Source organism: Fukomys damarensis, unplaced genomic scaffold, assembly GCF_012274545.1.
Source record: "Fukomys damarensis isolate Sample0158 unplaced genomic scaffold, DMR_v1.0_HiC HiC_scaffold_3, whole genome shotgun sequence".
Taxonomy (NCBI): domain Eukaryota; kingdom Metazoa; phylum Chordata; class Mammalia; order Rodentia; family Bathyergidae; genus Fukomys; species Fukomys damarensis.
This window is the reverse complement of record NW_022900915.1, coordinates 5,722,724-5,736,642: the sequence shown is the minus strand read 5'-3', so window position 1 is coordinate 5,736,642 and position 13,919 is coordinate 5,722,724. Positions and strand designations below refer to the sequence as shown.

The following is a 13,919-nucleotide window of genomic DNA, read 5'->3' as shown; positions in this document are numbered from 1 at the left end:
TTTAACAATGAAAAACATGAAATAAAAAAGGTCAGTTAGGCAGTTTTTCTAAGTTCAGGCAGGAAATTATTGCAGTGATGATGTAGGATTGCAGAACAACAGAATAATTCCACAAATATTTAGGGAGCTATACTCCAGATATTTAATGGGAACTGATGATATTAACTGTGGGCAGTTAGAGAGTAGGAGACCAGAATGCCTGCCCAAGTTGCTATCTGAGCGAAATTGGATATATAACAATGTTGTTACCATGTGGGAGAGTGTAAAACTTGGGAAAAATAGTTCATGAGTTATTCTGGACAGGTTGAGCTTTAGTGTCTAACTATAGACACTATATAATTTAGTGTCTCAATATAGAGGTTTGATACTAACAGCCGTATTCACACCTCAGGATTTTAGAGCCAACAACATTTGCATCAGTGAGGGTGAATATTGTCATGCAGGCTGAACAATAGGAAAAGTAAAAAGGTTCCAGTAGTCCTGGAGCTGAAATCCTGTGGGAGAGTAACATTTAAGGTCTGTAAAGACAACTTAATAATACGGTTGGAAAGATAGTAAAATAATCCAGAAAGGTTTATAGGGGCTCTATCACTAAATCTGATCGGTACATTTTCAGAAGTAATGACAGATACTAAATGCATCAGAAAAATCAAATACAGTGTGGACAAAAATCTATACTGAGTTTGCTATTTAGTAAGTGTTGATGGTATATAAAAAGGAGATGATTTTAATTGAGCCATTTTATCTCTAGCGTCACCAAATGATCATATATATGCTACATAATCAGAACACAGCAATTTGCTAAATAGCAAATTTTGGTTCAGATGGTCTGTTAAACAATATCGATGCAGCACAGGGAAAAGTTAGCATCATCATTTTGCCCTATTAAATAGAAAAGATCCAAGTGGACGGTGAGTGTGAAGGAACATGTGAGCCATATATGATGACTGACAGATCAATCATTCTAAACTGTGTCCTGGGCTGCAAGCTTACAGTGCTTATATAGGGCTTAGCTCAAGATTCCTGTGTACAGCTGTACAGTCTTACGGGGCCTTATTCACCAAATCTGTACACTCAGTTGTGCGGGGCCTCGCTGTGTGTGGCAGCCCTGGCTTCATGGATACTGCTGTTGCTCACTTAAGTGAGAGACAACCTGAGTTGTGCTGCTATTTTAGGAGCCCGTGAAACACTGGTTTATTTACTTCCATTATATAGATTAAAAATGATTTTTCTGTCAGAAAATATAAGTGTATGGTGTATAAAATGTCTCCTCTTGCATTTACATACACGTGAAGAATTATCAAACTGAAAATCGATTGACTACTAATCTCCTGTTTGTCATTTAGATGTCACTGCATGGTAGTCTAGCAAGTAAATGTAGGGCCAAATTTTACTACATTTTAATTACCCAAAGACCATTTATTCCATGTATGCATTGAAGTGCTCCCTTTTCTCCCTCATAAAACACTTCTCATTCTGACAGAGCATCTTGGTGAACCACTGATACAAAGGTGAAGGGTCTTCAGTGCCTTCTGTTGTCACGTTACTGCATTTACCCATTATATTTTTTCTCTTTCTCCTGAAAATTCTACTCTAAAATGAAATTTTGTGCCTCGCTTAATGTCTTTAAGTCCTAGTGTTATTAGCAATGGGTTTAACTCAGTTCAAATCCCATTATTTTAGAATAGTGAGAAATAATTTGTTTCTCTTGGTGTACAGGTGACCTTAGAGACCTTGCAAATTTAAAAAGTCTCTTCTAAATTTGTATATAAAATATTTTTCAAAGGCAAATATTCCCGTGACCCCACTGTTTTTTTAGAATAATCAACATTTTGCAATCCCTTCATGTATTTAAGGAGTTTAAAAAAAACTGAATTTTGCTTATTAATATTCAGTCCTCAGTGAAAACAGAAAAAGTCAAAGTGCATTGACTAATAGTTAAGTGCTTCTGTTCTTGTAAATGAGACAAAACAAACATGATCACTTGGGGTACTGGAATGTGAGGCTCAAAGAGAACACATAAAATGCATATTTCAGGAGGTAACTGATCACTTGTGATTAGTCTGAAACTTAAAATCTCACTGTAATCTGGGGGAGGAGGGAAAAAATAACAAATGGGGCTCAGAGTCATATGTAATTTTTAAGCCACTAACAGCTTTTGGTGATTAGTTTCACTTCCAGTGAAGAAATAATAAGTGAACTCGTACTTCTTCTCTGTGGTCTGGACCCCAGTGAAGTCCCCAAGGGGCTAAGGGGACAGAAATGAATTACAGCTGCAATGGCAAAATAAAAAGCAGAACGGTCACAGCAACAACAGAACTGGGGCAGCCAGTTCTCAAGGGGAGAAAACGTTTTTGCAAAGTAGCTGGGCTTCCCAGAAAGTTGACCAGAAGAGAAGGGGTTTGGTGTGTGTTCTGCTATGGAACCGAGGTTTGAGTTGAGTCACCTATCAGGATACATCTTGATGCACTTTTAGTCTTTGTGTTTCAGTGGTGTGTGTACCTGCAGAAAGTATAAGTGATTGTCAACAGTGACCCAAAGTGCTATTTCATGTTTGAAAACTCCAGTAATTATATCTAACATGCTTGTTAATGCTCTGAACTTTCTCTTTTCCCATTTTGCTTCAATTCTTTGGCTCAGTTGAATTGATGTTATCAACAAAAAGTTTAAATGTAAGTGAGTCTTAATGGGCTGAAAAAGTCTTTGGATGAATTGAAAAAACATTTAATCCTCTTATTCTTGTTTTTGTTTGTCCTAAGATTCTGTTTTGTTTTTCTTTACCAGAGAGAGCTTAATTGCACTCAATTTGAGTGCTTTTATCTTTGAGGTGGGTGAATTTAATAGAGCACAGTTCTTTGTTTAAGAACATCTGTGAAAGGACTAGTCTGTTTCTGAAAATGGTAAACCTGTGAATTGGTTTTATTGTTGTGCTCTCAAATTTAGCTAAAATTATATTTGTTATGGCTTAGACGTGTACATACAGTGGTAAATCTTTGTGCATTCATTAGCTGGGCACAATTTCCCAATATTCAAAATAATATTTAGTGTACATTGCTAAGAGATTATGAATTAAACTTACATTGGCACAGATGTTTTCTCTGAGACTTTCCTGGTCCAACTCTTCAGTCTCTCATTTGCAGTCCCTGAATTCTGCAGGGGGTTTGCATTTAATCAAGCCTTAGCAGGCCTCGAACAGAAAGACTTTCTCATATTTCAGATTAGAAATGACTGGTATTTGCACAAAACTTTATTTTACATAAAAAGTACCCTGTGCCAACTTTAAAATCCTAAAGAAATCTGAAGCTGATGAAAAAAATTTGCTTTGTTTTCACACACCCCCATTTGTTACCATAGAATGAAACCTCAGTGAATATATAATTATATATATATATAGATAGATAGATAGATGAGTCACAAAAAATAATAACAAAGAAATTCAACAATCCACCAATCCTTTTCTTTAAAACCAATAGCAGTGGCAATGTCTAATATGAATATATTCCTTTTAAATATTCTGCAGACGCTTGGGGTACTAAACTTATTGAGTCTGTTACTCTGCCCAAATATCTGTGGACCATGAGTGCCATAACTTATTGGAACTTAAGGTTGTCTCTTTTCAAAGCTCATGCTTTTTTAATCATTGAGCATTATTCCAATAGAAAAATCATTATTTCTTGAGTAAAGTAAATTCTCTTGTATTCTCCGATTGGCATTATTTTTGTAAATCTTCAGTCTGGCCTCTCTGTTTGAAGAAAGGAATTTTCATTCATTTATAAATACTCTGCTATTTAGACTATTATGAGTAACTGGCCTTCTCTCAAATGTGGAAGGGCTGAATGTACTTTAAACAAACATTTCTACAAATGGAGTGAAGTCTATAATGGTTTCTTTTGCTGCTCTGTTCACAGATGTTGATGAATGCACATCAAATCCCTGCACTAATGGAGATTGTGTTAACACACCTGGATCCTATTACTGTAAATGCCATGCTGGGTTCCAGAGGACGCCTACCAAGCAAGCGTGCATCGGTAAGGCAGTTTGCCTTCACATGGGAAAATGTGCCGTGAAATGTCATGACCAAGATTGTTGAGGTTAAAAGTAAATTTATTAAAATAAGGTGCAGTGTGGAATGAACACTGTTACATTATTACACATTTATTCTGTAATATTCGCAGAGGTTCTCTCTTTAAATGTACACAATGTTTGCACACATAACCTAGGCAGTGTGGCATCTGGCTTCAAAAAACTTCAGTTTATCTTTTCTTCATTACAGTCACTTTTCTCCAAGTAAGGGCAGCATTACCCTTCTCTGATTAACTGAGTTTAAAATTTGCAGTCTTTCTCAACTACTCTTTTCCTTGAACCACACACATAGTCCAACACCAAATTGTCTTTATTCACGGTCCCGTGGCTACACCCACTGCCGTTGTCCAGACTCTCTACCTCACTGCGGATTCATTTCAGAATTCTTTTACCAGATGACTCTTCTTGTCTTCTTTTTGATTTCCTATTCATCCAGGAGTAGCTGCTTGAATCAACTTACTGCAGTAGTTTTCATCATAAGACTCTTAATCCAGAAACGTTGGAGTTACTTTTCATTTGATCAACCTCTTGTTCTTTGCTTTTTTTAAGGTCTGTAACGTCTATGTCAAAAACGGTTACACCAGTAATTCCAGCCACAGTACTGACCTTCGCTTAGGCTCACTGCACAACCCATTTCCTTTTCTCTTTCCCTCTTCAACCACTATATGGACTGTGAAATTGCTCAGACCTACCTATCCAAGAAGAACTCTGGTGAACAGTGGAAATTTCGCGGAAGCAGCAATATGAGATTGGCTATTACGTGTAAAAATGAACTGGATGTTTAAAAATTCACTTACTGCTTTTAATCTACGCATATTATAAAATAACAATGTCTGATGATTCTCCATTGTCCTAGATATCGACGAGTGCATCCAGAATGGGGTTCTTTGTAAAAATGGTCGCTGTGTGAACACAGATGGAAGTTTCCAGTGCATTTGCAATGCTGGCTTTGAATTAACTACTGATGGAAAAAACTGTGTTGGTACGGAAATACTCCCCTTCCAAAAGATTTTCAAAGAATATACATTTTTATTTAGAACCATACATTTTGTTTCCCTGAAACCCTCTACACCTCATATGTTGTGAGAGTTCTTCAGATAGACAAAATGTAAATGCATTAATGCAGACACCAGCATGAAGGAAGAGCTTTTTAAAGAAATGTCATGACAAGGAATAATTTATTGCTTCTGGGAATTTTCTGAAAGGTACATGTTTAATTGTAAGTAGTAGCTGATTTTCATCAGTCTGAATAATCATTAGCATCTACTGCATTTTAGATGTTGGGATTTCAACTCTGACAAGATAGAGAAGCTCCCTCCCAATTTTGGAGAATATAGAAATATTTGGCTTATGTGGTAATTGATTCTATAAATCTGTAGTCCTGGTGATATCTAGCAAGGCAGTATACAGTAACACTCTATAGAAGTATTCCACTCACATAGCAGTGCGTTATGTTTCACTTACTATTGAAAGTCCAGATCATTTCCTTTGCAATATTTATTTATTCTCTCTGAGAAACACCACTGAAATCATGTTAGCTTTTTTGGTGCTCAAAACAAATCACTATTCATGGTTACAGTTTATGTGGTTTTTAACAGGAGCTAAGCAGATTTGATTCTTTTTCTTACATTCCTTTTGGTTTGGTTGGTTTTTGTTTCTTGTTGTTTCTTTTTTTTCTTTTTTGAGACTAAGTCTCACACTATGTTGTCCAGGCCAGACTTTGAACTTGCCTCATAGCCCAGACTGCTCTTAGACTCACCGTCTTCCTGCCTCAGCCTCCCAAGTGCTGAGATTATAGGCACGTGCCAAATGTCTGGTCCTTGTGTTCCTTAAACTGAAGGCCTTTTCCATTTTCCATACTGCTTGCTCTCACACCGTTGACATTTATAAAAGAAAAGAAAAGAAAATCCACGACCACATGGCTCATGTATGTAGAGGAATTTGACTTCACATTGGGTACGGAAGGAAAGCCGGTTCCTCAAGGCCAGTGGTCAGAGTCACTCTCTCCTGCAGATCACGATGAATGTACAACCACCAACATGTGTTTAAACGGGATGTGCATCAATGAAGACGGCAGCTTCAAGTGCATCTGCAAACCAGGATTTATCCTGGCTTCAAACGGGCGGTACTGTACGGGTGCGTATGCTTTCGAGATAAGAAAGTGACCATTGTTGGGACCATCTTTTTATATGAATGACCCATGAAAGAATTACTCTGTGTACATTTCATATTTATTCATGCCTCTTGCTAATGCAGTAAAGAAGATGTCTAAACCTTCCTAGAAAAACATGCCGTGGTCTATGGAATAGTAACATCTTTACAAAAATAATAATGATACAGGAAAAATTAAGGGAGTTACAAATTGGTTTTAGGAACTCTGGAAGAGACACTGTAGAAATAATTTTTCGCTATTCCTTGGCTGGATACAAAAAGAGAAAGAAAAAAACCTTGCAAGGTTTTCATTTTAATATGTGCTCAGAGCCAAATTTTCAACTATCATTCATTACACCTTTTCCATAAATGAATTATAAACCGCTTATAGTCATATATGGTCTATCTAAAAACCTTACATTGATTTAGTAAGGACATAATTTGCATATTTTTGTTAATTGATTTTTATTCCATGAAACCATTTTGAATACCAAGTTCTATGGTAACTTCAGTAAGCAAAGATGTATTGGAAATAAAATAAAACTTTCTTATATTTATACTCACAATTGGCATTTTTTAGTACACTGCAATATTTTAGCCTTTCCTTTATTTTTGTCTGTTTGCTCCTTTGAGACAAAATTAACTCAGTCTTTTTTGTCTTAACTGTACAAACTTATCTGACTAACAGATGAAATTCGTGAGCAATTCTGATGGTTTCAGTGAAATTCTCGGGACAGTAGTTGAAGAGAAAACCAGGAACGTTTCTCATGTTTCTGAGTAACAAAAAACTTTTTGACTCTCCCAGAGAAGGGGGCCACAAGATTAAATGGAAATATTGTGGCTCTAGAATGTCATCCTAAAGTTACTTGGATTAATGCAGGATATGAGATTGGCATTGCACTCCAGTGAATAGCATTATAGAATGATACGAGACTTCATGCCAGCGTATCTTAAGAAACTTAAATACACATGTAAAATAACTTAGATTGCAACACTTCCTGCCTTCTGGAAATTATTTCTTAATTAATGTTAATTCTCTTTTTATAAATTAAGTTTTGAAGTGTTTCTGATGGGGCAGCTTTGAGTTTGAAGTTTGTTGCATCTTTTTGGGGGTAAGCCATTTAATATTGGCTCATATTTGATAAATTGAAGTAAACCAAAAATTGGAAGAGATGCCTCAAATGATGTTGTCGATTTTGTTCTTATGAAAAAATCCATTTTCTGCCAAAACCACATTTACCTGTAGCTAAAAATTCTACGTGAAAAAATTACAGAAGCTTACCTTAGTTTTTCAAAGGAACTTGTTTCACTTAGCTAATATGAATTCATTATCAGACAATGAAAAAGTTGTTAGTTTTTTTTCCTGAATGATAAAAGTCAAGCAGCTTTTACTCAATCAAGCTTGCTGAAAATGTTTCAAAGGGTTGCATTTACACGCAAGATCAGTTACCGTACTCAATATATCCATCCACATTATGGAGTTGCAGACTGTAGAGCAATGGCAAAAAGTCAATTCCGTGACTTAGTAACGGCCTGATTTCTGTCACCCTGGGCAGATGTGGACGAGTGCCAGACTCCGGGAATCTGCATGAATGGGCACTGCGTCAACAACGAGGGCTCCTTCCGCTGTGACTGCCCCCCGGGCCTGGCCGTGGGTGTGGACGGCCGTGTGTGTGTTGGTGAGTGGAACACGTACTGTGGCCCCACGGGCCAGGGTGATCTCTGACAGTGTAGAGAGAGCTACGTCCACACCATGTGATGCAATGATGCTCAGTCACGAAAAGAATCCGTGCCAATACACGGAAACGGCTTAACAGCGTTGCGCAAGTGATAGAAACCACTCACAAAAGACAGAACAATACAGATTCCATTGACTTGAAATGTTCAGGGCAGGAAAAGTACAGAGGCGAAGTATGTTAGTGGTTGCCTAAGGCAGAGAGGATAGGAATGGGACAGGAGAGAAGTGATATCAAATGATCTTTTGAGGTGATGAAAATTTTCTAAGATCGTGTGTCTGTGAATATGCCAAAGAACGTTATATTTCAGGCTGTAGGTGAATTATACGGTATGAATTACATCTTCATACAGCTTTATTTAAAAACAAACTTACCAATATTCCTGACAGCCTCCTTCAGAAGATGCAAGTCAAAAATGCTGGAGAACCCTTTTGGGAGGTTGAGAGAGGAGGGTGACAAGTTTTAGGCCCAGCTTGGGCCACTTAGCAACTTAGATAAACCCTGTCTCAATTGTTTTTAAATGCTGGTAGTAGCTCAGTGCAAAGGCTCTGTCCTTAATCCTGCTTAAAAAAAAAAAAATAGTAAAGAAAAACTTGCCTTTATACCAACATCCTCAGTAATGTTGGATAACTGGACTCTAAATATAAGAGTTTTGGTTTTTGTGAATAATAACAGAAATAAAACAGTAAACTCTTATTTTTAACCCAAATGAAATTTGAAATGTAAATAACTTAGGCCATAGAATTTGAACTTACATCAAAAGCTACAACTGTTTGTAGTTATTCTTCACCACAGTATAGTTTACAGCAGAAGGGAGGGAGGATGAAGGGAAACATATATCCCAAGCCATTCAGAATTCCTCTTGGAAACATTTGTCACCTGGATTCCATGAAAATGAATCAGAATTCTCAGGCGTCATCTTTGACAAGACAGGCAAAACAGAAACGTCACTGCCCCTTCAAAACCCGAACAGAGTATTCGAATGATAACGATAGCAGAGGGAATTATAAAAGTACATTAATGGGATTTTCTTTCCAAAGTGCTTTCATGAGACTTCAAGGATGAATTAGCCATTGTGCACCCTCTATATTTCAGGTGGTACAGGAAAGCATAGAAATATTCATAGGCTTGAAAGTATATTTGAGAAAAGTAAAATTTTAGCTGTACTTAATATTTTACTCTTACTTACAAGAATCAAAACACTTGGATTTCAAGAGTGAGGAGACAAGGGAGGACCAGCAGATGGAAATAATCTGTTCCCTCAAATTCATCTACTCTCTCCACTCCAAGATTTATTTTAGTCAATAAGGTTGTCAGCACTTTGTTCGGGACTATTTCAAACACAGCAGTTGGAAGAATGTAGCTCCTTCCTGCTTAGAAAGCTAAAATATTTTCAGTGGCTTTAATGGACTTAGTTGCTGTTGGCCTTCATTTAGATGATTCTGTTGAAATCTACAGTGAATGCAAAGCTAATTGGGGAAGGCAAAGTAATTTTCTCTGCGAGCGAAAAATATTGAGTTATTAGGAATTCACTGTCAAGCACAAAAATCATTGCATTGCCCACAAATGAGAAACACATCAGAAACTGTTGGAAAGGCCTCCTCAGTTTTTCATCATTGTGACACCTTCAGATTTTTGAAATAAAAGCACCACTTTCTATGTGTGTACAATGTCATGTTGCTGTTCCCGTAACGTGTGAAGTATGTTACTGTTCATGTCTCTCTTTGGCATCACTTTTGAGACCTATTAAATTAGAAATAAATCACTACTAATTATTAAGATTAGTTCTATAGTCTCACATTGTTTGAAGACAGTTTTACTTTCAGAAAAATTGAGCTATGACTTTTTAAATAAGATTTTGGAAAAAATGGGACTCACAAGTAGCACACAAAAAGCAACTGTATTTTTTTATCTCCCATCTTTTTGAGTTTTATTTATGTATTTATGTATTTATTTATTTATTTTTATTGTTTGGTTCCGGGGTTTGAACTCCGGACCTTGTGCTTGCAAGGCAGGCAAATGGAACTACTGAGCTAAATCCCCAACCCTTGAGTTTTACTTTTAAATTTACTCCATAGAGACAGTCTATCTAATCAGTAAGAAAGAAAACTCACGCCATTCTATAACTTTACTGAATATTTCTAGGTGACAAGCAAATTCTATGATAAATCTATGTAATGAAAATAATATGAACTCAGAAATTAAAATTAATATTCTCATCTGGGTTTTAAGTTAGTTTCCTTTTCAAGCTCAGGTTGTCAGGGAGAACATTTGTATCCGCACTAAGGTCCCGGTGGAGGCATGGTGAGATGGTAGTACCAAGGCAGCTTTTATATTGCCGATGTCTGAGGAGGGCCTGAAGATGTTCTGTCTTACAGATAAGTCCACCTGCTGTCCCGTGGTGGCTCTCAGCTGCCCTTCTTGAGGTGGAGAGGTACATTTTTCTCTGAGTGTCCCCCACCTGGCCAACTTCTGATCCTTTAGAGGTCCGCTTCGCACAGACTTCCTCCCACGTGTCTCAGGGCTTCTCCACATGGGATCCCCTCTCAATCTGACCCATTTCCAACCCGGCCCCGTCCACAGGACACACGCCTTCTGTGCTCCCGTCTACCCCCTGCAGTGGTAGAAGCTCCCCGCCCCTCTTGCCTGTTAGGGATCCCAGGCACGAGTGGAACACAGCACGGACTGTTTTCCTCTGTGCCAGGCAAGGAAGGAAGCACCCAACTCATAACCCAACTTTTACAAAAACAACAGTGAAAACACACAAGAAAACAACCTGTCTTAATCACCACTCTCTTAAACTCTGTGTATCCTCTGTGTTAGAAGTTCCAACCTCTCTTTTCTCTATTTCCTCTGTATCCTCAATGGTCCAATGTCTATTTCCTTTAAATGGAGTCTCAAACTTCATCTTGTTATTTTATATTTAGCATTATAAGGTTTTAATTTGCTCCTTTTAGAATCCCATTATATTAGCATAAGAAAATTTCAACATATTTATGAACTCTGGCATTTTTACCAGCTAAAAGGGCAATGTCTTTATCCCGCTTCTGGTACATACTAGCTCTGTGGCCTTGAGCAGGATACATTACATGTCTGTCCCTCTTCTCTTCATTAGTTGCTTTAAGGATTAAATATATTAATAGATAAAATACTATTTTAAATATATTAATAGATAAAATACTTTATGCAGAAATGTGAACACTATTTGACACACAGCAACAAGTAATCTTTTACTGCTACTATTTCATTAAGTTAGAATAGAGGCATCATATCGAGGGCATAGTCTTCAACGTTACTGCTATACATACTAAATAAAAGTCAATCCTAAAAATAGCAGTACAAAATTAGCTTTGTGCATTCATACATATTTTACCAGTGAAGTATAAAATCTGCTGTTACAAGAAAAATCCTTAAAAGACAACCATGTCATTTTTAAGGAAGATAAGGCATGCAGAAATTTGATAGCATATGTAAAAGACACAATTTAACATTTTTATCAAATCCCCCTTGGGACTTGTTCTGATATCGCAGCTGGCATTAGTGTTCCAGCCTAGCCTACCTCGCCCAGCCTCTGAGCCTGTCCTACCCTCTGTCAGCAGTGGCATAGTTATATTTGAGTAGTATATAAACTAGAATTCCAGTCTTAGAGTCCTTGAGCAGGGAAAGGTCAGCTGTTCTCCTTAAGGAAAAAAGAGCCACAATTTTTTTTTTTTTTTTAGTATTTTGCTGCTTAATACTTAACAAATATGCTCTCATTTTATCTATAAACTCTTATTTTACGAATAAGGAAAGTGTCAGATAATTTACATAGGATGATCCCATGTAGATCTGATGGCAGGACAGTGTATGTTCTAAAACCCACATGGGAATTATACCCCTTTCTTTTTCGTGGAACTTCTAGTGTGGGGTCCCCCAAACAGCTTAGCTAACCTGTAGCACAAATCAGTATGGAAAGCGTCTTATTCTTCCATTTTTTCCATGGGCTTTTTATCTGCTTTGTTCTATAAACTGTATATGGTATATATTCTTAACCTACAAAGGGAAGTAAGCAACTTCGCTCGTTCTTTGATGCCTTCCAACATAATTGGCAATATCTAAAGAACCAATAAAGCCTGTATTGGAAATCATGAACTATGCTACATTTTGTGCAAATTCTTCTGTGTTTTGCTACACACTGGTGTGTAACTCAGAGTGAACAGGACCACATCAGCCACAGCAGAAGGAGAAAGGGTCTAGGGGTCAACTTCTGCAAGTAGGGCCAAGAATGTGATACACCTTAGGACCCTCTTCCCTTCAAGTACAAACATATCTCAGAGTTTAATGCAGTCATCAATCTCATTCTTTTAATGAGATCATGGAAATTATCAGATGAAATAGTTTGTGTAACAGCCAGATACAATTCTATCTAACAAGTTGTGTGTAATTATAAATATTTATAATGGAGGTTGTCTCTTGTGAGATTACCAAGTCAATATCCTGCTTAAATCTGCCCTGCTTCTCTGGCCTTCTGGTGATCTGAACTCGTTCTCCATTTACTGTGTCATAAAGTTGTGGCACATATGAAAATTGAGCATGAGAGAACTCAGCAGAACATGCTTCTTTGGGGTGGAGCACAGCACAGTGGAGAGAAAGCACTTAGGAAACCACACAAGATCAGGTGAATTGCAGCTCAGTCGCTGGATATTCTAGGACTTGGAGCTTTTACTGAATCTCTGAACCTTTTCTTCCTCATATACAAATATGGGCAATGACCACTGTCCTAGAGATCTGATGGCCTGATTGTTCCATGACACCGTGTCTGCAAAACAACTAGCACAAGACCAGGACACTTAGTGGTAACTTTTAGGTTTAAAATTGGTTTTCTTGCACATATGAGATTAAAACATAGTTACAAGCAGTGTCCTCAAGTTTGACAACAAAGACCTCTTAGAAGGTACAAGCAAGAAATCTTGTGGCCAGGCAATGTCACCTTGAAGAGGTTTAACTTCACTGCATTTCTAGAAGCAACAGAAAGTGCCAGATGGAATATAGAATAGCCAGTCTTCAAAGTGCCAGCTATAACTGGGCATATCATTGGTTCAGTGGGATAATAGATACTTGTGTTAGTACTTAGAACAGCTGAGGGGGAAAAAGGAGTCATTGATAGGCTTTCAGTCTTTCCCTCACTCAACAAAAGTTTGTGGGTCTCCTAACACCAAGGATGCAAAATAAAGGAACTGGCAGGTACCCTCTGGACCGTCTGTCTGCTCCAGTGCCCTCTGAGGTCGAATAGCCTTCAGTTTTGAAGTTCCCATTGTCTCTGTTAGTCACTCAAGTCCCTGTCTTTTTATCTCTTTCAGATACTCACATGCGCAGTACCTGCTATGGTGGGATCAAAAAAGGGGTGTGCGTGCGCCCTTTCCCCGGGGCAGTGACCAAGTCCGAATGCTGCTGTGCAAACCCTGACTATGGTTTTGGGGAGCCCTGCCAGCCCTGCCCCGCTAAAAATTCAGGTAGTCGCACATGCCAGTTCCACATCTGCAGAAGAGTCTGGAAGTGCAGCCGCGGCTAGTTGGCCAGAGAGGGCATCCTCTCTGAAGTGTGTCATTGCTGTGAATTGGAGAAAGGAAACCCAGTTTTGTATGGATATGTGAGGGATGTTACAAGGAGCTTTGGCTTAAATTTTTCTATGCCCTTTGGGTAGAGAGAGAACACAGTAAATAGAAAAATCTATTTGCTGATACAGTTATAACTGCTACACCGATTTTCATATGAATACGTTAGCCTTGATTTCATTGATTTAATATGTCATTGTGTTTAAAACTTACCACTTTGAAATCATAAATGCCTAGGAGCTTGATTTAATTTTTTAAATTCTGATGTGGTGTTGTCTCACACTGGGGTCTGTCAGTAGCCCCAGACTCATAACTTGTTAAGACTGACTCTTCATTCATAAATACAGTGGGAGGT

General features: G+C 37.8%; 1 protein-coding gene across 1 annotated transcript in view; it reads left to right on the top strand.

The window, feature by feature from the left end:
- Fbn2 (fibrillin 2) overlaps positions 1 to 13,919 on the top strand; it is a 240,407-nt gene that overhangs the window by 125,943 nt on the left and 100,545 nt on the right. Inside the window, exons 11-15 of the mRNA XM_033765507.1 lie at positions 3,909 to 4,028; positions 4,940 to 5,065; positions 6,097 to 6,219; positions 7,791 to 7,913; positions 13,310 to 13,462. Of these exons, the coding sequence (XP_033621398.1) occupies positions 3,909 to 4,028; positions 4,940 to 5,065; positions 6,097 to 6,219; positions 7,791 to 7,913; positions 13,310 to 13,462 (645 nt within the window). The remainder of the gene's footprint in view (positions 1 to 3,908; positions 4,029 to 4,939; positions 5,066 to 6,096; positions 6,220 to 7,790; positions 7,914 to 13,309; positions 13,463 to 13,919) is intronic.